Below are 24,384 nucleotides of genomic sequence, written 5' to 3' on the forward strand. Positions count from 1 at the left end.
AATAAGTTATATTACGATTCATTTACAATATATAACACTAATTATGAAAAAAAAATATCAATGTATAAAAATGTAAAATTAATACCCACGCGGATACACAGATCGATCTCTGGTTATGGATTATTTATAGTCACATAGGTCTTGATTGGTAAACCATTAGCATAAGCATTATGATCTACATTATCCAATCAACATTTACTAGACAAGCATTTAGAATAGCATTTAACAAATGCTAATGCTCTCTAAATGTTTTTTGATCAATGCTCTCATATAGAGTTTTTATTAGAGAATTTGCATTTATAATTTATAAAATTAAGGAAAATATATAAATAATTTTTTTTATTTAATAATATCATAAAATTATTTTATATCTAGAAAATAAAATTTATGTTTTAAAATAAATTTTACAATTAAAAAATATATTTTAAAACATATTATTTCACATTTAAAATATAATTTAATAATATCAATTATATTATATTAAATGTGCAATAATATTTTTTAGAATATATATTAGAATTGTAAAATCTATTTTTAAATAAGATTTTTTATATAAACATAATTTTAATATTATAAATAAAATAAAATAATTTTATATTATTCTTAATTTTATATATTCATATATATATATATATGTATATATTAGAAATATATTCAATAGAAATAAATATATTATATACTAATTCTTATAATAATTTTAAATAACATATCTAATGCTTTACCAATCATTCTATTAATTAGTTTAGTAGAACTTACCGCTTTACGTATTGTTTGTATAGCATCTTGCTACTTTTTTATCATCTACTATGCCAATCAAGACCTCACGTTTGAGATATTTAATGAAGCTTCCACTATATATATAGTTAGCAAGGTTGCAACCGCCTTAAACAACATATTGTAAAAGTTATAGTTTTAATCTTTAACGATGGATTCAAGATTCGTCCATAGCAATCCTTTCTCGAGGTATTTCTCTACTATTATATATATATATATATATATATATATATATATATATATATATATATATTTGACAAAGATGTCTGAGTATATAGTATAGTTTTGTGTGTACGATCTATGGCCAAGGGTATGAGAGTCAAGTAGCCCCGCAAAATTTATAAATTTCATGCTAACAATCATGATATTTATTTCAAATCGCCTATTTGGCTCTCGTTAAACAACATACTTGTTGTAAAAGTTATCGTTTTAATATTTAACAACGGATTCAAGATATAGTCAAGAAAACGGCGGTATTCTGACGGACATTCCGACGGAAAATGAAATCCTCGGAATATCCCGAGGAATTTCCGAGGAAACACAAAATTGGGTTTCCTCGGAATTTCCTCGGAATATACCGACGGAATTCCGAGGAAATATCAATCCGTCGGAATATTCCGAGGAAATTCCGAGGAAAAATGTGTTCCTCGGAAAAAACCGATGAATTCCGAGGAAATATTATAGCCGTTGGAGAGCCGTTGGGGGATTTTACAAAATTCCAAGGAAATTCCGACGAACTAGCCTTTTCCGTCGGAATTCCGTCGGAATTTCCCCGGTCTGTCGGCAGGATTTAAACTATAAATACAAGCACTCCTCTTCCTCTTCATTCACTCCATATCTTCATCCTCCCTCTTACTCTATTTATACACGAATTTGATTCTTAAAAAATATGTCTTCTTCAAATTATTTTCGTTCTTGGATCGATCGACCTCATTTGGATCCGAACACGAGATTGCTTACGGAAGAATACCAACGAGGTATAACCGAATTCATGGGGTTAGTTCACGGACAACCGGAAGCAAAAAAAGGTATGTTAAGATGTATTTGCTCTAATTGTAAAAATAGAAAGGTTATTAAAGAGTGAGATGTTTGGACTCATCTATATTTGAGTGGGTTTACACGAAGTTACAAAATTTGGTATCATCATGGGGAAACTGATTATGAACATGGTAGTACTAGCGAACCTCAGCCAGCGGTTAGATTAGAAGAACCAATTAGAACGGATGTAGATTATGGTGTAGGTACTGAGCAGATGGTAAATGATCATTTTAGAGGGGAAGATTTACCCAATGCACAAGCTAGGAGATTTTATGATATGTTGGATGCTGGAAAGCAACCATTGTACGAAGGTTGCAGAGATGGTCATTCAGCTTTATCATCTGCTACAAGATTGATGGGCATTAAAACATATTATAATTTGGCTGAAGACTGTGTGGATGCGATTGCTGATTTTGTAAAAGGTATTCTACCCGAGGATAATGTAGCTCCTGGTTCATACTACGAGGTTCAGAAACTCGTAGCTGGTCTTGGTTTATCGTATCAGGTAATAGATGTATGCAGCGACAACTGCATGATTTATTGGAGGGCGGATGAACAGCGGGTTACATGCAAATTTTGTGGAAAGCCTCGTTATAAAGATACGAGTGGAAGAGTTCCAGTGCCATATAAAAGGATGTGGTATTTACCTTTGACGGAAAGGTTGCAGAGGTTGTATCTGTCTGAACGCACAGCGCAACCAATGAGATGGCATGCGGAGCACTCAACAGATGGTGAGATCAGACATCCTTCAGATGCAAAAGCGTGGAAGCATTCCAATCAAAGTATCCCGACTTTGCGTATGAGAGAAGAAATGTCTACCTTGGATTATGTACTGATGGTTTCAGTCCGTTTGGCAAGAGTGGAAGACAGTATTCTCTATGGCCCGTCATTCTTACACCATACAACCTACCCCCAAACTTGTGCTTGCGACGAGAGTTTTTGTTTCTCTCGATTCTCGTTCCCGGACCAGAGCATCCTAAGAGATCACTTGATGTGTTTCTTCAGCCACTAATATATGAGTTGCAACAACTATGGGCTCAAGGTGCTGAAACATACGATGTTTCGTGTAAAGAAAACTTTCAAATGCGGGCAGTACTAATGTGGACAATAAGTGATTTTCCAGCATATGGTATGTTGTCTGGATGGACAACGCATGGAAGGCTATCATGTCCATATTGTCAAGATAACACTGATGCTTTCCAACTAAAACACGGAAGGAAAACGTGTTGGTTTGACTGTCACAGGAGATTCCTACCACCTGATCATCCATATCGTAGGAGTAGGAATTTGTTTACGAAGAACAAGAGGGTGTTTGACAGTCCACCTCCGGAAATTTGTGGGAAAGATTTGAAGATACAACTAAGAGATTTTGGTGCAGAAAGGACGCCAGACGTCGGTGGACATGAGCGTTTTCCGGTAGATGCTGTTGGAGAACTACATAACTGGCACAAAAAAAGTATTTTCTGGGATCTGCCATACTGGGAGGATCATCTGCTAAGGCATAATTTAGATGTCATGCATATTGAGAAGAACTTTTTTGACAATCTCATGAACACGATCCTTAATGTTCAAGGTAAAACAAAGGATAATTTGAAGTCAAGACTGGATTTAGTCGATATATGTGCTCGTTCAGAACTTCATGTTGATGAGAATGGTAGGGCTCCTTTTCCCATATACCGACTTGATGCAGAGGGAAAAGATGCGTTCTTTGATTGGATTTCAAACGATGTGGAATTTCCAGACGGTTACGCATCAAATTTGCGTAACTGTATCGACAGAAAGGAAGGAAAGTTTACTGGCTTGAAAAGCCACGATTGCCATGTAATGATGCAGCGCCTCCTTCCGTTCGCCTTCAAGGAACTATTACCACGAAATGTTCATGAAGCAATTGCAGGGATAAGTGGTTTCTTCCGCGATTTATGCACGAGATCAGTGACTCTTGAAGGTATTGAAAATTTGAAGACTAACATAGCCGTGATTCAGTGCAACCTTGAGAAGATATTTCCTCCCTCATTTTTTGATGTTATGGAGCATCTTGTTATTCACCTGGCAAGAGAATTGGAACTTGGTGGTCCTGTGCAGTATAGATGGATGTATCTGTATGAGCGGTATATGTTCCATTTGAAGAAGATGGTGAAAAATTTAAGTAGGGTGGAAGGTTCTATAGTCGCACAGATGATCAATGAAGAAACTTCAAACTTTGCCGAGTACTACTTTCCAGCAGAAGTTCAGACCAAAAACAGAAGACCTGCTCGGCATGATGATAGAGGCGAACGGGCAACATATCATGTTACGGTTCCAGACATTTTCACAGACGTTGGACGACTTAGCGGAAAACCAAAGGACCGTCGACTTACTGAGCAGGAGCGCAGTCATTTGCAAACATATTTGCTCACCAACTGCGAAGACGTTCTTCAATATGAGAGGTAAATAAATGAGCTTACAAATTTTTATTTTAACAAGTTGAAATTTAAATCTTAATTAATTACATTATTGTCATCATATACAGGATTTTCATGGCAGAAAAGCGGTTCGAGTATAGATACGCCACAGAGGACGAACTAGAAGAAATGAAGCAGAGAGAATTTACTGGATGGATGTTTACTTATGTGAGTGCTTTAAACAAATTAAAATATATTTTATCACATATTTATACTAATTCACATTTATTGATATAACATATATATATGTGCTATTAATAGGTGTCTGTTGGTTTGGCCAGAGGTGAAACATTTGACGATTGGATACGTGAGATGGTCGTTGGACCAAACTTTGTTGTGAAGTCATATCCGAGATTTTGTACTCGAGGATTCACAACTCAGAAGAGGAGACGTTCGAGTACGACTTATGATGCTGGCGTTTGTTCTGCATCAGGAGATGATGTATACTACGGACACATACATGAGATTTTGGAAATCAAGTATTTGGGCATGGTTGGATTGTGCTGTACTGTTTTCTATTGTGATTGGCACGACAACACTCCAGATCGAGATGTGAGAACAAATGCATTTGGTGTTACATCAGTAAATTCGAGGCGAAAGCTGCAATATTATGATCCTTTCATTCTTGCTTCTCAGGCCAATCAGGTAATTAAATGTTAATTATTCAGAATGATTCATCATCATGTGTATTAATTTATAATTTTTCTAAATGTTACAGGTTTGTTATATCAAGTACCCCCGGGTAAGGAACAGAGATTATCCATGGGTTACTGTTACAAGACTCAACCCGAGAGGCCGAGTTCAGGGAAGTTCTGAGCTGGAAGACCCACTACAACGAAGCACATCCGGCAACTTAAGTGCAGCAGAAGATTTAGCTGGAGTTGGCCTTGTAGTCGATTTAACCGACTTCGGAGAGGAAGCCGTCGTTCACGTAGAGGATGAACCAGTGATTGGAGAGTTTCACCAAGATCCAGATTCAGATTCATCTGGTGATGATGACTCGGAAACAGACTACCATTGATTTTTTTTTTTAAGAAATACCGAGGAAATTCCGAGGAACACTTGATATAACTTCTTTTCTCGAATATTAGTTATTTGGTTTATCTAGCAAGGCAAAGCTGAATACGAATTAAAAACTACTCAAAACACAACCAAATAAAACGAAGAAACCATGTAAAAGAAATACGAACTCATAATTAAGAAAAAAAAAAAAAAAAAAACTAAGTTCAAAATTAACCAAAAAAGTTATGGCAGATTCCTAAATAAGACCATAAAACGTTAGAATAGAAAAGAAAATGAAATAGCGCGGTCGGAAATCAAATGGCAATACTGGCCGGTGATAGCTCCTGCATCTTTGGGTCTCTTGGACCTCTTTCTTACCCTGTGTGTACCACTCGAACCCGAACCAGAGCTGGATGGAGAGTTGTCCCGATGAACTACATCATCCTTTTGGCAACGACACGGCCTGATACGTGAAATGGCAGCCCAGATCTTGTGTAGCATGTCGTTGTTTGTCTTTATGCTTTGATCTCTCCAATGTTGTTGCTGGCGCGAAGTGGCGTTCGGTGGAAGCTCTTGCAGCTTGTACTGGCTGGAGTCTGATGGGAGTAGCTGATGGGGTTGTGAATCATCTAGAATGGCTTGTGCAGCCTCATCTTCTCCTTCTTCATCATCCACGGCCTTGCCTTTGGTCTGATATTTTGGCGTGAAGAAGGATGGCTTGTCTACTAGTGCGGTAGCAGGGGGTAGGAACTCAACTGCAGCCTCTGAAAGTAGAGCAGTCAGGCCGATCTGAGGCAGGTGGCAGTAGAGTGTTTTCTTCGCTCGGTCCTGGAATACGTAGACGTAAGGACCATCCCGATCGATCCTCGAGTGGGGACCAGCTATGAACTCCTTACTTACTAGAGAAATGACATCCAGGTAGTTCCAAGCAATGTTGTTCGATCTGTCCAGTGCTACCTGATGGTTCTCGCAGTCTACACCCACATGTATACGGATCCGAGTAATTACTGCACCAAATCCACATGCATTGTTCTTGGATTTGGTTACTTTCCCCTTGTATCCTGCTAAGTTTGCGGCCAGCACCGCTCCCATGTTGAAGGCAGTAGCAGGTGGGAATGTAGAGTTTCCAAATGCCGGTAGCAAATGCCTCACACCTTGGTACAGGAGGCACAACTCTCATTGCGTGACTGATGCGGCTATGGTTGTCCCGTATAGCAATGAGCCAATGAGGCGTGTGGCATATCTCAGTACTGGGCTCCGGATAAGTGACTCCTTTGCCTGAGAAGATCTATAAACCCCTGTGCCAATCGTTTCCCAGAAGTTCAACAGCTCTGAAGTCCAATAAAGACCAGATGTCCTCTCCCCTGCACTCAATCCAAATAGTCCGCAGAGGTCTGTGAAAGATACCTCAAAGTATACTTTCTGCACTACAAATGCCAGAAAACCTTCCTGATGGCTATCATCGGGATGGCTGACGTATGCGGATGCTATGAACTGGCGTACCAACTCCGGATAAGTGGGTTCGTTGAGGTTGCATAGTTGGCCTAGACCCATGTTCTGGAACAGCCCTTCAATGTCTGATTTGATTTCCAATATTGTCATCGTCTCAGGACATGCTAGTTGTGTAGCCGGAACGGCTACCTTCTTCATGTTGTTGTAGTGGGTGGTATCAGACTTATCCCACTTCTTTGGCCTTTGCTTCTCTCGCTGAGACGAACCCTCTTCTTGTGTGTTCTTCTTTGCTGATGTTTTCGTTCGCTTTATTCTCTACAAAATAGAATCTTTGAAACAAGTGAGTATGCAGTATATGTTTTTCAAAGCAGCGCAATACTAACACGAGTTCAGTAAACACTAGCGACTCAGCTAAGGAACATCAATCCATAATCAGTTCATTCCCCAGGTTCATCATTCCAATATGTATTTCAACAACGATTTGCTCTCAACATGGTTATAATCAATTAAGAACTCAAATCAACATGAAAATGAAAGGCGAAATCGAGTTGTGATAAAAAAAAACAAATTGAAAAAAATTCTCAATCCCTAAATCATCTCAAATCCTGTTCCAAACTCATTGATCACAGACAATTGTGTTCTATTTCATGTTTAAACATCTGTTTCATGCATATTTGATCAAGGAATCAACACGGAAATAAGAAATTCACAAAACCCAAAAAATTGCTCAAGAACACGATTTGAGAATGTGGAGATTCGCGGAGTATACCTGTCTTAGGGTGAAAACGAGTGTAGGAATCATGTAGAGCTCGAAAAATCAAGGGGAATAGAGCCCAAAATTGTTCAAATCGGATGATTATAGAGAGAGAAAAAGGGGGGGGGGGGGTCGAATTATAGGGGAAATCGGAGGGGATGAGAGTTCTGAGGTTTTGATCCAAAAAGTTCGGGTTTTGCCTTATACTTCTGTTTCCCGCACATGCATCGATCGATGCGTTTTTGTACAAAAACGGATCGATCGATCACATTGTTACGCTTTGGTCCATCTTAGTGATCGATAGATGCGTTTCCCGACATATATCCATCGATCGATCCGTTTATAAAAAAACTTACAAGATTTTCCGAGGATATTCCGAGGAACACTTGAGATTCTCGATCGATCGATGGGATAATCTAATCGATCGATCACATTGTTACGCTTTGGTCCATCTTAGTGATCGATCGATGCGTTTTTGGATATATATACATCGATCGATCCGTTTATAAAAAAACCTACGAGATTTTCCGAGGACATTCTGAGGAACACTTGAGATTCTCGATCGATCGATGGGATAATCTAATCGATCGATCACATTGTTACGCTTTGGTCCATCTTAGTGATCGATCGATGCGTTTTTGGATATATATACATCGATCGATCTGTTTATAAAAAAGAAATTGACGTATTGAAACCCCAAACACTAGTTCCTCGGAATTTCCTCGGAATATTCCGACGGAATTCCGAGGAAGAAGAGGTTTTCCTCAGAATTCCCTCGGAATAATCCGAGAAAATTCCGAGGAAATAGGGTTTTTAAACTGAAAACAACGTTTTGCGGTTTGAATAACACCTATATAACCCTTATTAAGTGTCTTACGTTCATTATGAAGTCAAAAATTTGTTCCTTACCGTATAATTAACACTTTTCCGATTGTATGAACGAAATCCCACAACATAAAAGAAACACTTATACCTTTTAATGAACGGTAAAGGGAATACTTTCAATTAGTTTTGAAATTTGTTATTTCATGGTTTATGCTCATCTATACAAAGAATCCTCAATGGTATGCATTACAATTGTATAAGATATGAAATAAGGCAAAAAAATTGATGTTTTGAAACCCCAAACACTAATTCCTCGGTATTTCATCGGAATATTCCGAGGAAATTCCGACGGATATTTTACTATCCGTCGGAATTGCCTCGGAATATTTTCATTTTACCGGGCAAATATTTCGCAAAAATTGAAATTAGAATTCCGACGGAATTCCGACGGATAATGTCCGTCGGACCCTAGGTTTTATAACCACGAGCCCCTTCTTCTTCCCCATTTCTCTCTTCTTCCTCTGCGCGACTCCTCTCTTCTCTCCGGCGATTTCCCCCTGAAATCCGACGATATCTCCGGCGATCTCCCCCTTCTCTTACACAAATCATGTAAGGACCCTATCCCACTCTCTTAGGTTCTATTTGTTAGGTTTTTGTGTAGTTTTGATAGATTTTTGTTAGGGTGATTGGTTAGGATTGTGATTTGGTTGTATAATAGGTTTAGAATTGTGATTTGGTTGAATAATTTGTTTTGTTGAATTGATTTAGAATTTTTTTATAATTTTTTTATTTTTTTGTATTTATAAAATCGATTTTTGTATATAAAATCGATTTTTGTATTTTACAAAACGATTTTTCTATATAAATTCGATTTTTTGGATTTTACAAAATCTTTTTTGAATATAAATTCAATTTTTTGGATTTTACAAAAAAAATTTAATATCTATAAAACTTTTTTTGTGATTAAAAACTATTATTTGGGATTTAAAAATATTTTTAATATATATATATATTATTAAAACTATTTTTTGTAATTATTAAACTATTTTTTATTTATTAAAACTATTTTTTGTTTATTAGAACTATTTTTATATATTTATTAAATATTTTTAATATCTATAAATCTTTTTTTGTGATTAAATTATTTGGGATTTTTTTTTTAAAAAAATTAATTTATATATTTCTGTATTTATTAAATATATTTTTTTAATTTACAGGTCTCATGATGATCAGACCCGGCCTCGACAGCGTCGTGGTCGTGGTGGTACGGGGAGCCAGTCTCGGGATTCCAGCCATTTTCAGGATTTCCCTTCGCCCCACAGCTCCAACCATACATCTCCCTCTGCTGCACCCGCTCCTGCTCCTCTCGCTCCCGCTGCTGCATCCGCTCCTGCTCCTCCGGGTCCTCCGGGAGTGATGAGTGTTGCGGAGTTGGTTCAACAGCCCGGTCGTGACCATCTTCCGTATCTCACTCCGTATCCACATGGACGGGGTCAAACATGGTAATTAAACATTTTTTTTCTTTAAATTTGGATTCATTATTAACCGTTTGTTCTTTTTATTAGGTTCAACCGATCCGGGAACGGGATCAGCGCATGGATCAACCGTATGATGTACTCGGCCCTCGACAGGGGACATCCGACTTTCACTCACTTCCCTACCGACAAGCAGGTTCTGTGGTTTCGTCAGTTTGCGGTAAGTATTCTAATTTTTTACTTATATTTTTAATCTTTAATATAAATTTTCTACTAATTGTGTTTTTTTTTCAGCAAGAGTTCAACTGGAATTCCGATGAGACGCTCTTTATCTATCACCACTTCGTCCATAAAGTTATGGACAACTATGGGAAGCAGATCCACGAGTGGAAGAAGAAGTGGGAAATCAATAAGGTTCGATTTAATTTATTAAACAATTTTTTAATTTATTAAACTATTTTTTAATTTATTAAACTATTTTCTTTTTTTTTATTAAAAGGTCCCAAAGTCGATGAACGACACGGTCTGGAAGGAGTTGTGTGCGCATTGGGATAAGGAAGAGACGAAAGAAACTTCTTCCACCAACTCCACCAACCGCAGGAGCGACCGTAAAGGGAAGGGCATCTACAAGCATAACTTGGGTGCTCAATCTATTGCCACTCTGGGAGATCGCATGGTAAGTTCAACCGCTTTTTCTTCAATTATTTGAGTTTCAGAATTTTAATTTATTGTGCATTTCTTCTAATTTCTAATGTTTCTTTAATTTATGTTTTTTTTCAAGGCGGAAGAAAATGATGGGGAGCCGGTTGATGATCACGCCCTAATGAGGAGGGCGTATACCAACAAGAACACCGGCCAGATTGATGACGGTCTTGTGAGGGACGTGGTCGACCTGGTCCAAACTCAGGTGGTAGACGAAGTGTCTCAGCTTCAAACCGAGGATGACGCTTCGACGGCTTCGACCAACTTGTCCCGGTTTCGAATCAACGAAATCGTTGAATCCGTAAGTTTTTTTTTTTAAAGTTCAATTCATTTATTTCTTGGTTTAAATTTCTAAATTTGGCTATTTTCTATTCAGTCGGTTCCAAAGAAGAAGGGACGTTTGGTCGGTTTGGGTCGTCGCACCCGGTCGGTTCCTCCTTCTTCTGCACCACCGCCCTTTGTTGATCCAGAAGTACTTACGGCTCAGTTGAAGGACAAGGATGATCGCATATCTTTGTTGGAGACCCAGATGGCGGCTCAACAGGCGGGCTATGAGGCACAGAGGAGGCTGAACCAGCAAATGATGGAGATGATGCAGAGGATGTACCCGAACGAGGTGTTCCCGGACGTGCCAGACCCGTAGTTTTTTTTTTTCCAAAAACTCGGAATGTTTTATTTTTATTTGTGAAACTTTGAATATTAATTAATATGATTTCAATTTTAATTTTAATTTTATATTTTCGAATTTAAATTTCAAAAATTTTATTTTTTTAAAAAAAATTAATATTTTTTACATTCCGAGGAAATTATTTATATTTTTTACTCGATCGATCGATGCGTTTTTGGACATATATCCATCGATCGATCTGTTTATAAAAAAACGTTCGGAATATACCGAGGGATATCTTCCTAGGACTATTCCTAGGGACATGTTCCTCGGAATATTCCGAGGAAGATATCCCTCGGTATATTCCGATCGATCGATGAACTTCCGAGGAAATATCCCGACGAAGTTCTCCCTCGGTATATTCCGAGGAGATTTCCGACAAACTAGTGATCCTCGGAATTTCCTCGGAAATTTGTTTCCTCGGAATTTCGTCGGAAAATTCCGAGGGATTTCTGAGGAAAGAAGAAATTTCGAGGAATTATTTCCGAGGACTTGTTTCGTCGGTATGTCGTCGGAATAACGTTATTCCGACTAAATTCCGACAATTTTTTCCCTCGGTATCCTTTCGGTTTTCCTGTAGTGGTATATATATGTGTGTGCTGTAAGGGCCTATCTATGGCCAAAGGTAAAGGGGTCAAGTGGCTCCGGAAAATTTATAAATTCCATGCGCAATTGGCGGCTCTCATCCCCCCCTCCCCCGTTTGAGATATTTAATGAAGCTTCCACTATAAATATATAGTGGGTGAATGGTTTATTGCCACCTCTGCATCGTCTCTCTAATTCAAGTTCTTTTGTTGTTGATTTTTTGAAAAAGGAGTTCTTTTGTTTTTTCTACAAATAATTTTCTTATCTTTTTAATTTTCTTATCTTTTTTAAAGTGGAAACTTATTAGCTAATTTCTTTCTATGATTATCATCAATAACTTGTAAAAGCTTTTCCATGATTTCCAGGGAGTCCACATCACCTCTTTGTTCTTGCTCTGATATAAATGATTTCTCTTTCTTATTTCAGGTTAAGTATTTTCTTCTATTAATAACTAAATTATCCACACATACAAAATAAGAGAAGTTATTACCTTGTTTCCATTACAAGAATCTAAAAATATCATCACCTTGCATCCATTACCAGAATCCAAAGATATAAACGAAATCTGATAATATTTTGAAAAAGAAAAGAAAGTACAGTTCTCGAAGAAATTTCAAATCATTTTTGAATCAAATGATAATTATTAATTACTAGCTCTCTCATTCCTAACATTTCTAGGAATCACAAGACACCCTGGGCAATATGGGAATTATTGATCAAATTGTTTCTCAAATTTCTTTTTTTTAGTATATAAAATTTTGAATCAAAACTATTGAAACAGAAACACAATTTGGAAACAATCTTAGTCTACTGTGTAATATTACCAAATTTCTATTTTTATATTAAACATGCACCATAATATGTTGTTTAACAACTTAGTTATTCAACTAAATATTTATATATTTCTAAAATAAAATAATTAAAAATATTTATAGAGATCTTTCTAAAACTGAAAACTAATAAAATCTCACTATATCTTAAAGAATAATATAAATATAATTTTAAAGTACAAAATATTTATAAATATATAAATATTTTCTAAATTATTATTAAATAATTAATATACATTAATAATAATTTAACTACGACTTATATATACAATATAAGTTTATAATCATTTATAGATAAATTTCTAGCATTATTAAATATTAAATTAAATATAATTAAATAGCTTAAAATATTAATTTATTATTAACTTATGAAATTAAATTAAAATATATATAAACACAAAATAAAAAATATTAAGATTTTATAATATAATATAATTAAAAAATATTAAATCAATGATAATTAGTTACAATATAATATTTCAAATTTGGTATTAAAATTATATAAGTACATATTTACTTGATAAAAATATAATATTAAAATTAGCTGATATTTTTTATTATTTTATAATATAGTAAAACAACTTACCGTTGATATGTTTATAATTAGATATTTTTACGGGTTATTTCATTAATAATGCATTATATTAATCAAATAGAAGACATTTTTTACAAACACATTTAACTAAATTATATTTAATAATATTAAACAAAATTTAACCAATGGTAAAATATATAGAAATTTAATTTAATATTGTTGAGATTTTAATATTTAAAGGGTGAGGTTGGGTTTATAAATTTTTATAAGTATTTTATAAATTATTACGAAAAATTTATAAATGATTCAGGAGAGTTAATTTAATATTTTACTACAAATTTAAGGTATTTGTAAAAATGGTTATCTTTTAAGAGATAATTTGTATTTTTTTTTATCAAATTGTGGTAAAATTAAAATTTCCTCAAATGTATATTTCTCGGTTTAAAAATTCATTTGTTAAAAATAAACTAAACCAACAGGACACCAAATAAAAAATTATTTATTTTTAATATTATATAATTTATTTTTATATTTTTTAAACAAAAATTGACTATCAAATACAAAAAAAAAATCAATGCATTAGATGTTAAAATTGCAGTACTTTATTAGTTTATAGTAAGAGTTTTTAACAGGATAAATATAAATATTATCTTGTGCAATTAGTTTTAAAATTTTACTTTTCAAAAATATAAAATATAAATATATTAACATTATTAATGTTTATGATTTATTTCAAATTTTAAAAATTAAATATAAACTTATAAATTTAATAAAACTACAAAATGACATTTCTCATTAATTATTTTCAATTAATTTTAAAATATTTAAATGAATAAAATATATATATATAATAGTAATTATATTTTTCTTAAAATTCATACTTAACATTTTATCAAATAATGTATACAAATTTAAAGAAATTATGTAAAATTTAAATTACATAAATTATGGATGCAATGAAATACAATTTTGTAAGAAAAATAATTTTGAACTTTGAAAATCCACGTCAAAATCTACTATTACTTAAAAATAAAGTATTATATTGTTGATATACCTATACAAATATTTCTAAAGAATATTTTAGTAGTTATTTCTCTAAATTTGATTCACTAAATATTTATATACAAATATTTCTAAAGATATATATATATACAAATATTTCTAAAGAATATTTTAGTAGTTATTTCTCTAACCTTTTTAGACTTTTTCTATATCCAATGTAATCCACTATATTTTCCTTCACTAACAAAGGTTCCCCAATCTAGGACCTAACTAGTATAAAAACCATTATTCTTTCACTAGAACTAATATATTATATTCCCAGATCAGTTACTAATATTATTAATAAAAACATACCTCAAAATATAATGTCAAAGAACATAAAATATTATATAAAATTTGAACAGGGTTTACTTTTACACAATATCTAACAACACACTTCAAACTATACTATTTAATAATTTTATCATATACGCCAAATATATTTTATCTATTAAATAAAAAATTATTGCGCATGGCACGATCTTAAACTAGTTTTTGTGTCTGATGCAGGTGTAATGGTAAAAGTGAAAATAATGGCGATGGAGAGGATAGTAGTAAATATCCTTATGTGAGTGCTCTATGCATGAACGGTGGTGATGGAGATAAGAGTTACTCCGCCAATTCTCTTATTACGGTTCTTCCATCTTCCATATAATTTTTTTAATTAAAAAAAACAGTCCTAAATTAGAAGAATTCACTACATATTTTTTTTGGGTGCAATTCACTGCATACCTTTTTTTAATTCAGTACATACGTTAATAATGTTATAAGTTTTTTTTTAATAAGATAAGCCTGAGAACATATTTATAATCTCCGAAATCCTAAGCAATATCTTGATTTCTTTGTCACTCTTTGTTTATTCAGAGAAGAGTTTTATCAATGACCAAGCCGGTCTTGGTTAAAAACACAAAGGAAATGTTCGCAAACCTGGACTTTCCTGAATCTGTCAAAGTCGCAGATTTTGGGTGTTCGTCGGGACAAAACACGTTTCTAGTGATGTCTGAGATTGTCGATGCAATCAATTTTCTATGTCAAGAACGAAACCAAAAACAGACAGAGATAGAATGTTGTTTGAATGATCTCCCTAGTAACGATTTCAACGCAGTTTTCAAGCTCATAGCTCTCTTCAAGAAAAAAGTGACAAGTGAAGGATCGTGCTTCATATCTGGAGTCCCTGGTTCTTTTTACTCTAGGCTTTTCCCTCGCAATTCTCTCCATTTGGTACATTCAGTTTACAGTATTCATTTCCTCTCTAAGGTATTTTATATTAAACTTCTGCATACTGTAATACAGTAAAACTCTATATATTAATCATGTTGAAACTATGGTATTTTATAAATTTATAAAAATTCAATTAAGAACTTATATAAACTAAATTATGCATTTATGATTCTAGTGGGACAATATATTTACATAAAATTTATAAAACTATTATTTTATCGATTTGTGATATATTTCAATTTGGTCCAACTCGGAATCGATAAATTTTTATTTATCGAGTATTAATTTCTAGAGTTTCTATTGTATATAACTATTTGATTTTTGGACTTTAAGGTTCCGGACAGACTCGAGAAGAACAACATGAATGTGTACATAACAGCTTCAAGTCCTCTAAGTAACTACATTGCTTACTTGAATCAATTCCAAAGAGATTTCTCAACATTTCTGAAAGTGCGGTCGGAAGAGATGGTTTCTAATGGACGAGTGATTCTTACAATCATGGGCAGAAACACTATTGATGATCCATTGTATAGGGATTGTTGTCATTGCTGGACATTATTATCCAACTCTCTCCGTGACTTAGTCTTGGAGGTATCAAGGAAAAAATATCCATATTTGGATATGTTCACGTACGCATGATTTCAAAGATTTAATCTTGTCATGATTTTTTTATAGGGTCTTCTGAGTGCATCAAAAGTGAATTCGTTCAAAATCCCTTTTTATGATCCGACCAAGGAAGAAGTTAAGGAGATAATAAGAGAAGAAGGATCCTTCCAAATAAACGACTTGGAGACACATGGATTTGATCTCGGCCACAGTTACGAGGATTGTGTTTCACAATCAGGTAGAGAAGGACAAAAAGAAGCTGGTTGTATAAGAGCAGTGACAGAATCAATGCTCGTAGCTCACTTTGGAGATTCCATCAATATCGACACACTGTTTAGCAAGTATGCGCATCATGCGTCTCAGCATGCTAGCTGCAAGATCAAAACTACTGTAACTCTAGTCGTTTCATTGATTCGGAAATAACTCTAGTTCTTACTCTCATTGTTAGGATTCAAATAGGGTATTTTGAATTTTCATATTTTCAGGTGTACGCTCCTAAGTCATATTCTAATATTTTATTAGTATGAATGGGTTAGATAATAACACTTCGGGTTCGGTTCAAATTTGTATTACATCCTAAAATCCATAAAGTTACCACTTTGAGTTATATAAATTTGATTCGGATATATCTGAAGTAAAAAACAAATTTTAAAGCAAAACATAAAAAAATACTTAAATTGAATAGAATTTAATCTAACACACATCAAATTGAATAAAATAACAGTAATATGTTAAATCAAGCACGAAAACAAACATTGTTTGTAGACAATATGCATTATCTTATAGATAGAGTAGACTTGATATTTCAACGAGCAAATTTCGAAGTACTTATTTATAAATAATTGGGTAGTTACAGTATCTAAAATTTAAATATTTATTTTTATATATCATATCAACATAAATATTGAATTGAGTATTTGAAAATACTTATATACATCGATATATGTATATGTATTTCAAATATTTATATTGACTATAATTTTGGATTTTTCATATTAGTCGTTTGGGTTCGGTTAATAACATCTTGGGTTCCAGTAAGTTTTAAAACACCTTACAAAACATGTTCGGGTTTTTTATATTTCGGATCGGATAACGGATCGGGTTTTTCAGTTCAGATCTCGGGTTCTGGATTTTATGCCAGCCCTAGAGACTATCTAGCTTGTCTGTACACATGACATATTATCCACAGGTTTCGTTTTGAGCTCGTTCATTTTGTTGGCTTGTTTCCCAGGGTTATTTTCTCGATGGCCCAGTTATTTTGTTACACGATTTACTTTGAAAGCAAATAATGTTTTTTTCTGTGGAACACACAAATAATGTTTGATTCCACATTGGTTACATTTACACAAAACCTCATCTCGTATTGATATTGTTCTTTTAGGACCTCTATAGCAATACTCTTTTTTTTTTGTAAACGAAATATATAGCAATATTCTTTTTTTTTTGTAACTGGTTATATAGCAATATTCTTTTTTCTTTTTATTTGAGAAAGTGACGGTACCCTATTGCACATTAATTATATTGTTCGTATTCGATAAACACACACACACACACACACATATATATATATATATATATATATATATGAAGCCATATCAGAACAACTAACGACTTCTGTAAAATTTATTATCTCTAAACATATAAAAAAAAAAAAAAAGAAGAAAAAGGAATGTAGATGTGTATAGATCATTCAGTGTCTCTTTTGGTTAATTAATATGTTGAATATATCTTTTTTTTGTAAACTTCGAAAATATTGTTTCTTTGCTCTTTGTATGTTGGATATTAATTTTGTTATCCAATGGTATGCACTAGTCTAGGGCATGCACGGCCGAACAACCATTTTGAGCAAAACAATGAAACTGCATGTCATTATCTTTTTCAGTGATAAAGAACCCCTCAAACGCACATGTTGTTTTCCTCTTTTCAAGTGTGTTGAAACAAAAACTTAGAAAGAACAATATGGTTAATAACTTATTTGAATAAACAATTTTGAATTTCTGCAAGGGCCTCTAAGCTCTAATGTAGATGTTTCTACAGTGATAAAGAAAAGAGGTGGGTATTGGTACTGGTATTGGTATAGAGAGGAAGGAATAAAATATCAGTGTGATTGAAGAAAGAGAGTGAGTGGGTATATGGAGTTGAGCAGGTATCGAGGTTGATGGAAATCTCCAACCCTTGATCTGCCTTGATTATATGTTTGCCTTCGTTACAGTAGTTTCACTGTTTGAAAAGTAGTCTTTATCCCTTCAATAATTTTAATAGATAGTCCCCACATGTTAGAACTAAAGCTGGAAACTCGCGCACGTTATGTGCATTTTATAGCAAACACCGCCTCACTTTCAAACTGTGGAGGGCAAAGAAGGATGGAGAAAAGGGAAGAAGAAAGGAAGACTCATGTTAAAAGAGGGTTGTGGAAACCTGAAGAAGACATGATACTTCGAAGCTATATCGACACTCATGGAGAAGGAAACTGGGCAGACATCTCTCGTAGATCCGGTCCGAATTCAAACTTTCCACATACGTTTCATTTACTCCAGAATCAGAGTGTTGAAGTTTTGGGAAGATTAGGAATATGTTTTCTTCTGTTTCAGGATTGAAGAGAGGAGGTAAAAGCTGTCGGTTGAGATGGAAGAACTACCTAAGACCAAACATCAAAAGAGGAGGCATGACGCCTCAAGAACAAGACCTCATCATCCGCATGCATAAGCTTCTCGGCAACCGGTATTTCCTCTTCTTTTACCATTCATCATCACTTTCTCAAAGATTAACTTAATTCTTTTCTACCACCAGATGGTCGTTGATCGCAGGTCGCCTTCCGGGTAGGACTGACAACGAAGTCAAGAACTACTGGAATACCCATTTGAACAAGAAATCCAGTTCCAGGAAACAAAATGCAACTGAATCAGTGGAAGCCTCTCCATGGGTCGACAAGCCAGTTATGTCTACAGAAGTGAGAGGAAGCCATGGAGGAGGAGGAGGAGGAGGAGAGGGAGAAGAGGACACTACCACTACCTGGATGGAGGAGACCAACTTCTTCGCCCGCATAGAATCTCCCCTGCCTCTCACTGCTCATCATAACCCAGACACTCTTTTGTTTGACCCATCTTTTGCCTTCACCGATTGCTTTCCTCTGCTTTAGCCTTTAGGACTTTCCTGATTCTATCTCTGAGCGATAAATTCTTGCATAGACTTTGCGAATCATATTATACAATTAGTCTAAGCAAGAATTAATCATGAATTGTAATAAGCCCTGATTCATTGTGGATCCTATCCTTATCTTATCAAAGATCAACTCCTGTGCAATACATGTACCAAACTCTTTTGCCACTCAAGTAAAGAAAACAAAAAAACATATGTCCATTGAATTAATAACTGCGCGTAATTTTGGTAACATGTCCTTAAGAAAAGGGAAAGTTGTAAGACTTACAAAACATCATCCTCCAGAGAATATACGATACCATCATCAAGAGGCAAAGAAGGAGGGGTTCCTGGAGGGATACTAGCAGCACCGTTTTCACCAGCACATATGCAAAGTGCTTCGGCATCTCTGACTGTGGAATCCAGGTCAATATGCCCAGAAAGCTCGTTGATGAATTTTAAGAGAGTGTCGAAATCCATCTGTTCTCCCATTATCGTACTGCGACATCGCTTCAGGATTGCTACACAAACATAGAGGTGAAGGTGTTCTGTGAGGTACTGGGTCCATAACACCTCCCACAACTGCATTGTCTTCTCGTACTCAAACTCCCTGATACATGTACGTTTCCACCACAGTCAAATACAACCAACGAAATTCCAAGTGTGATGGAACTGTATTCAAATTATTTTAAACTGGAAAAGGTGGAGAAGAATACACAAACCTTTTAAATTGTATCAGGATCCAGCGGAAACAGAAGAAGTAATTCAAGCAGTCATTCTGCTTAAAGTAATTATGCAGTGGGCTATCGAGCAACTCCACCAGCTGTTGGACAGTGAAAATGAAAAGGCTCCAGATTCAGATCCCAAAAATTAATGCTGAATGCTGATAGAAAGGAAGAAATATAAAACGCAGAGGTGCTGTCGAGCCAAAATTATAAACCTTTGAGAGTGCAAAGAGCTGAGTATGCATCCCATTCTGATCACGGTTAAAGTTGGGTCCAAGGCGTTCCATCAATGCCACAAAACACCAAAAGGCTTCTGATTCATCCTCCATCACGAACAAGATAGGAGACAGATAATCACTCATTCCCTAACAAGTAAAAACCACAAAAACATTTGTCAGTTAAATCACAGTGGGAATATTCAATGCAAAAGCCAGAATAGATGACTGTCCAAGCATTCCCGCGTATACACTTAGTGGAGACACTCAAAACAAAATGGAAACTAACAGTATGGACACAGCCAACTTGTAACTCAGTACCTGGCAGTAACCGAGGTCAAAATTGTAGAAGGAGTAGGTCAACAAAATATCACGCATGATATTGACATTCAGATTATCATCCCCTTCATAGTACTCAAATGACCTATCAGTTCTTACCTGCAGAAGAAGAAATAAACAAGGCATTTAGCTCAATAGGAATTCGATGAGTCTGCATGCATAAAATAGATTCTCAAACTCTTCTTACCACATCTTTATCTATCAGCCCCTTCCTCTCCCGATATTTTGTGAACCTTTTTGCTTGTTCGCGGGAGATGCTCTGTTAGAAAAAAAAATACTTGTTAAGAATGCCATTGAACATGAGGGAAATAAACTGGTCCAGGAACGCCTCAGTTTTATATAACTAGCTCAGCCATTTTTCTGCCAAGTAACTATATAGCCAATATTAAGTGATTTTGAAAGATATCAAATTATGATGAACGAACCTGCCACTGCTGTTTCAAGGTTGCATATTCCATCTGTTTGACAGATCGAAGATATTCTCTCTCTGCATACGTTGATTCATATGCATGATATCCCAAGAGAAAGGGCCAGACCTGTAATTGTGATCCTAAGTTATCAATCTGCATATACTTACGCAAAGCCTAAATTCGAATTTCATCTGAAATAGAAAAGTTCACCTCTTTTCGCAAATGGTGCTCAATGCCTCCATAGAAAACTCTCTCTCGAAGAGCTTTTGATTCAACAACTCGTCCTTCAGAATCCAAGAATGCTGTGAACTGAGAACCCAGAAGAAGTTTCTTTTTAAACAAATGATAGAAAAACGAGAAATTTATGCGTACACACTTAGCAAACAAAAATTAAAACATATCTTATAACAGGGTACTAAGTCGTTATTTTAAACTTCACCATAATGCTTGGAGATATACTATTTCTTCTCTACCATTTAGTAAAAAGATGAAACACAGCATTTGAAAGTTCTTACCTCTTGAGACCCCATTGGTGATTGCCTTGGTTTTCCCCACACCAAACTCAACTTGTTAAACTGCAAAGGAGGAACAGTTATATGGCATAATCTATAACAAATTCATAAGTGCGATTTTACCCCAAAGATTTAAGATAAATGATAATCTTTACAAAACACAGAAGAAAACTAGATGCTGCATCATGGCGCAAAGGAAGATTCACAATATACGGACAGAATTTCTACCAACATGCTAATGCTTATAACAAAAACATAAACTAAATATTATCCTTACCTCTAAGGGATCAGCAGGGACATCAATGTCATTATAAATTTCTTCATCATTGAGATGCTCCTTTTCAGGATAACTATGAGGGTTTTGATCATGTTTTTCCTCAACAATATTTGACAGCTTTTCGGGATAACTATGCACGGGCTGGTTATTCCATCTCTTGCCGGCGGAACCAAAGCCATTGTTTTCAGAAAACAACTGAGTTGTTGTTTCTCGAGCAAACTTAGTAACCAGAGAAAACTTCTCTAGAAGATGAATTGAAAGATCACGAGTAGGATCATGACTCTTCTGCTTCCTCAATCCATACTGGGAAACATTAGAAACTCTGTTGTCGATACCTGCACTTGTTCCCCCTTGATTTTCATTAGAATATACTTCATCTAATGGGTATGTAGATTGTCCACTTGCAACAGGCAATGAACTTGGCAACTCCAATGAAGAAAGAGTTTTCTGATGGATATTACCATAAAATATATTAGCCCATAAGATAAACCAAAATGATCACTCCACACAACATGAGATGATTTGTTATAGTTACCTGCAAGCGACTCTGAAAATCATTCACAATGAACACGTTTGCATCTTCTGCTGACCTATAAAAGGTAAGCTTATGTAAGACTATATTATTTCCGGCAAAACTATGTAACGACTCATCCAGTTCCATACTAAATAAACATCACACATCAGGGACAAACCTAGCAAGAAGAACATGTTGCTTCACTGTGGCTAGAAACTCCTTAACTCCTCCGTTGTAGAAGTACAGAGGCGGGAATGCAAGTCCTGCAGGTCATTTCGTAACAAATTAACAGTTTCCAGAGAAAGGAAAAGAGAATCACATCCCGTTTACTAGTGTCAAAGCCAACTAGGAATACCACGGCTTTTTCACTAATTTAAATTTCACATATCTTAATTAAGATTACTTTAGTATTCATTTATAAAACCAAGAGTCTACCAGAGGTAAACCAAGTATCCATCTCAACAAAAGCAGCAGCAAGAGTCTAAAGGTCTTGTAAATTTACCAGAAGAGAGCACAACGATGACATACTGCCATCCGAGAGGAGGAGTGTGCCGCCTGATGGACCTAACTTCAGTGAATGGAACTGCTGTGATGGTATAAAGATTCCTGTCTACAAAAGATAGAGAAACTAAAAACCAAGTTCAAGGCATTTTCTTGATGCTAATTTAGTTCCAAGGAATCAAGTGAATATACCTTTCTCTGATAACTTTGCATTAGAGGTTTGTCCCTTGTACGGAATCCACGACTAGCCATACAAAATATCAACGAGTAAGCAACTGAATACAAAACTGTACATGAAGCAATCAAAAGATTACCAGGAAGAGAAGAGACTCTTGCTTGGTTAACTTCAAACGACCACTGATCCTCTCCGATGCGAACTGTGTGGGATGAATTGCGACGTTGTCCTTCAAATATATCAATTCAGCGGCGTCGGGATCACTAGATCTACTTCTCTTATCACTGTCGCACCGCATCATGCTAGCCGATCCCTGAAGCAATAATCAGAAGCGATAGAAACGTAATCAAACGAAGAAACACGAATTCGCGGAGAGATTCATAGCGATTAGGTTTGTACAACAAGAATCCGATTGCGATTGCGATTGCGATTGACTTGCAGAGATTTGCGAAATAGAAAGTTAAGGGAAAAGGAGGAGTGAGAGAAGAGCAAACTTGTAGTTGAGAGGCAGCGTAGTCGGCGTCGTCGGAGAGATCATGTAGCTCCGATGCTTCCATGCTCGGTTGATTTCACGAGGAGAGAGAGAGAGAGAGACGAGAGAAGGAGAAGAAGAGATCGATTACCCTCTAGACAAAGTAAAAAAAAAAGAGTGCGTTAAGGAAGCTACAGGCGCGTTGAGAATCGATTCCATTACGTGTGCAGATAAAAGGCTTTTATTGCAAATAAAACAAAAAAAAAGAGAGTTAATTTGCAAACTAGTAACATCTGAAATTTGTTCCAAAATAATATAAAAACTAGGTCAATTACTTATTAATAAATTTTTTTACCAATTAAAATATTATAATGATAAATTATTATTTATCTTTTAAACAATTTATTTTTTATTTTTTTATTTGAAATTTTCAATTATATAAAATTAAAAAAATATATTTTATTAAATTTAGTTATGTGTTTTCTGTTTTTTCTTTTAATTTTTATCTTTTTGCTAAAAGATATTTTCATATAACAACATAGTATATATAAGCATTATCTTTTTATTTTAAAATATTCTTTAAAATTTTGGATAATTATTAATATTATTAATTTTATCACTTATCTAATCAAAATAATTTAAATTCGTTTTTATTTTGTAGGTAATTTATATATTTTCATTAAGGGTATAACGATATTAATCAGTTTAACTTTTAATGTGAGAGATCTAATGCGAAAAATAACTTCGCAAATAATAATATTTATAGATTATCAAATTGTATTCTTGTCGTCGATTGAAAGTCGGGTTGAACATACAATTGTATTAGTATTATGGCTCCTGGTATGCATGGACAAAATCATTATTAAAAGTATTCATGCCAAAACGACTTTCCAAGTGTGTATCATTATAAGAAGAAAGAACCAAACGGCTTAACGGATGCGACCCTAAATTCTCTCTCGAATCCTAACACTTTTGATCTCGATCTTCGCTTTCGCCTAGCTTCTTCGGTGCTCCTGGCGCTGTGACAGAACCCACGAAACTCCCGCAATGTTCACCTCCGCCTCATCTCTATGATGTTCCCGTTTTGCCTCCTTTCGCGGTGTATTTGGATTTGTTGGACTACTCCACTGCATAGTCGGATATCACATGTGTCTTTGA

The 24,384-nt window shown here is 34.9% G+C and overlaps 3 protein-coding genes across 6 annotated transcripts; 2 read left to right on the forward strand and 1 right to left on the reverse strand.

The window, feature by feature from the left end:
- Positions 1-868: 868 nt before the first annotated feature.
- LOC106416341 (salicylate/benzoate carboxyl methyltransferase) lies at positions 869-16,447 on the forward strand. Of its 3 annotated transcripts, XM_048747529.1 has the most exons (6): positions 902-963; positions 12,081-12,141; positions 14,632-14,729; positions 14,986-15,378; positions 15,676-15,933; positions 16,018-16,447. In XM_048747529.1, exons 3-6 carry the CDS (start codon positions 14,718-14,720, stop codon positions 16,369-16,371), a joined length of 1,017 nt encoding a protein of 338 aa, XP_048603486.1. In that variant the 5' UTR covers positions 902-963; positions 12,081-12,141; positions 14,632-14,717; the 3' UTR covers positions 16,372-16,447. The 3 variants fall into 3 exon arrangements, with proteins under 3 accessions (XP_048603483.1, XP_048603485.1, XP_048603486.1); XM_048747526.1 differs by lacking the exon at positions 12,081-12,141 and having other exon boundaries at positions 869-963; positions 14,632-14,755; XM_048747528.1 differs by lacking the exon at positions 12,081-12,141 and having other exon boundaries at positions 873-963.
- Positions 16,448-17,843: 1,396 nt separating this feature from the next.
- Positions 17,844-19,234, forward strand: LOC106415463 (transcription factor MYB82). The gene is made up of 3 exons (XM_013856182.3): positions 17,844-18,444; positions 18,540-18,669; positions 18,739-19,234. Exons 1-3 carry the CDS (start codon positions 18,222-18,224, stop codon positions 19,085-19,087), a joined length of 702 nt encoding a protein of 233 aa, XP_013711636.1. The 5' UTR covers positions 17,844-18,221; the 3' UTR covers positions 19,088-19,234.
- Positions 19,235-19,286: 52 nt separating this feature from the next.
- LOC106415462 (TBC1 domain family member 15-like) lies at positions 19,287-23,453 on the reverse strand. 2 transcript variants are annotated; one of them, XM_048747530.1, is made up of 15 exons: positions 23,249-23,453; positions 22,894-23,067; positions 22,772-22,823; positions 22,581-22,688; positions 22,257-22,341; positions 22,100-22,154; positions 21,565-22,011; positions 21,291-21,350; positions 20,986-21,084; positions 20,791-20,901; positions 20,553-20,624; positions 20,348-20,464; positions 20,027-20,176; positions 19,809-19,909; positions 19,287-19,696 (listed from the first exon to the last, which is right to left on the reverse strand). In XM_048747530.1, exons 1-15 carry the CDS (start codon positions 23,309-23,311, stop codon positions 19,372-19,374), a joined length of 2,019 nt encoding a protein of 672 aa, XP_048603487.1. In that variant the 5' UTR covers positions 23,312-23,453; the 3' UTR covers positions 19,287-19,371. The 2 variants fall into 2 exon arrangements, with proteins under 2 accessions (XP_048603487.1, XP_048603488.1); XM_048747531.1 differs by having other exon boundaries at positions 23,154-23,396.
- Positions 23,454-24,384: the final 931 nt, after the last annotated feature.

This window comes from Brassica napus, chromosome C2 (genome assembly GCF_020379485.1).
Source record: "Brassica napus cultivar Da-Ae chromosome C2, Da-Ae, whole genome shotgun sequence".
Lineage (NCBI taxonomy): Eukaryota > Viridiplantae > Streptophyta > Magnoliopsida > Brassicales > Brassicaceae > Brassica > Brassica napus.

What these genes read in the sequence shown, in the direction of transcription:
- LOC106416341 (XM_048747526.1), top strand. Translation starts at nt 926, where the DNA reads ATGGATTCAAGATTCGTCCATAGCAATCCTTTCTCGAG. An exon ending in GTATTCATTTCCTCTCTAAG is followed by an intron (nt 15,379 to 15,675) that starts GTATTTTATATT and finishes TTGGACTTTAAG; the next exon opens with GTTCCGGACAGACTCGAGAA. An exon ending in TCCGTGACTTAGTCTTGGAG is followed by an intron (nt 15,934 to 16,017) that starts GTATCAAGGAAA and finishes ATTTTTTTATAG; the next exon opens with GGTCTTCTGAGTGCATCAAA.
- LOC106415463 (XM_013856182.3), top strand. Translation starts at nt 18,222, where the DNA reads ATGTTAGAACTAAAGCTGGAAACTCGCGCACGTTATGTGCATTTTATA. An exon ending in AGACATCTCTCGTAGATCCG is followed by an intron (nt 18,445 to 18,539) that starts GTCCGAATTCAA and finishes CTTCTGTTTCAG; the next exon opens with GATTGAAGAGAGGAGGTAAA. An exon ending in CATAAGCTTCTCGGCAACCG is followed by an intron (nt 18,670 to 18,738) that starts GTATTTCCTCTT and finishes TTCTACCACCAG; the next exon opens with ATGGTCGTTGATCGCAGGTC.
- LOC106415462 (XM_048747530.1), bottom strand. Translation starts at nt 23,311, where the DNA reads ATGGAAGCATCGGAGCTACATGATCTCTCCGACGACGCCGACTACGCT. An exon ending in CATCGTTGTGCTCTCTTCTG is followed by an intron (nt 22,342 to 22,580) that starts GTAAATTTACAA and finishes AATGACCTGCAG; the next exon opens with GACTTGCATTCCCGCCTCTG. An exon ending in AGCACCATTTGCGAAAAGAG is followed by an intron (nt 20,902 to 20,985) that starts GTGAACTTTTCT and finishes TCACAATTACAG; the next exon opens with GTCTGGCCCTTTCTCTTGGG.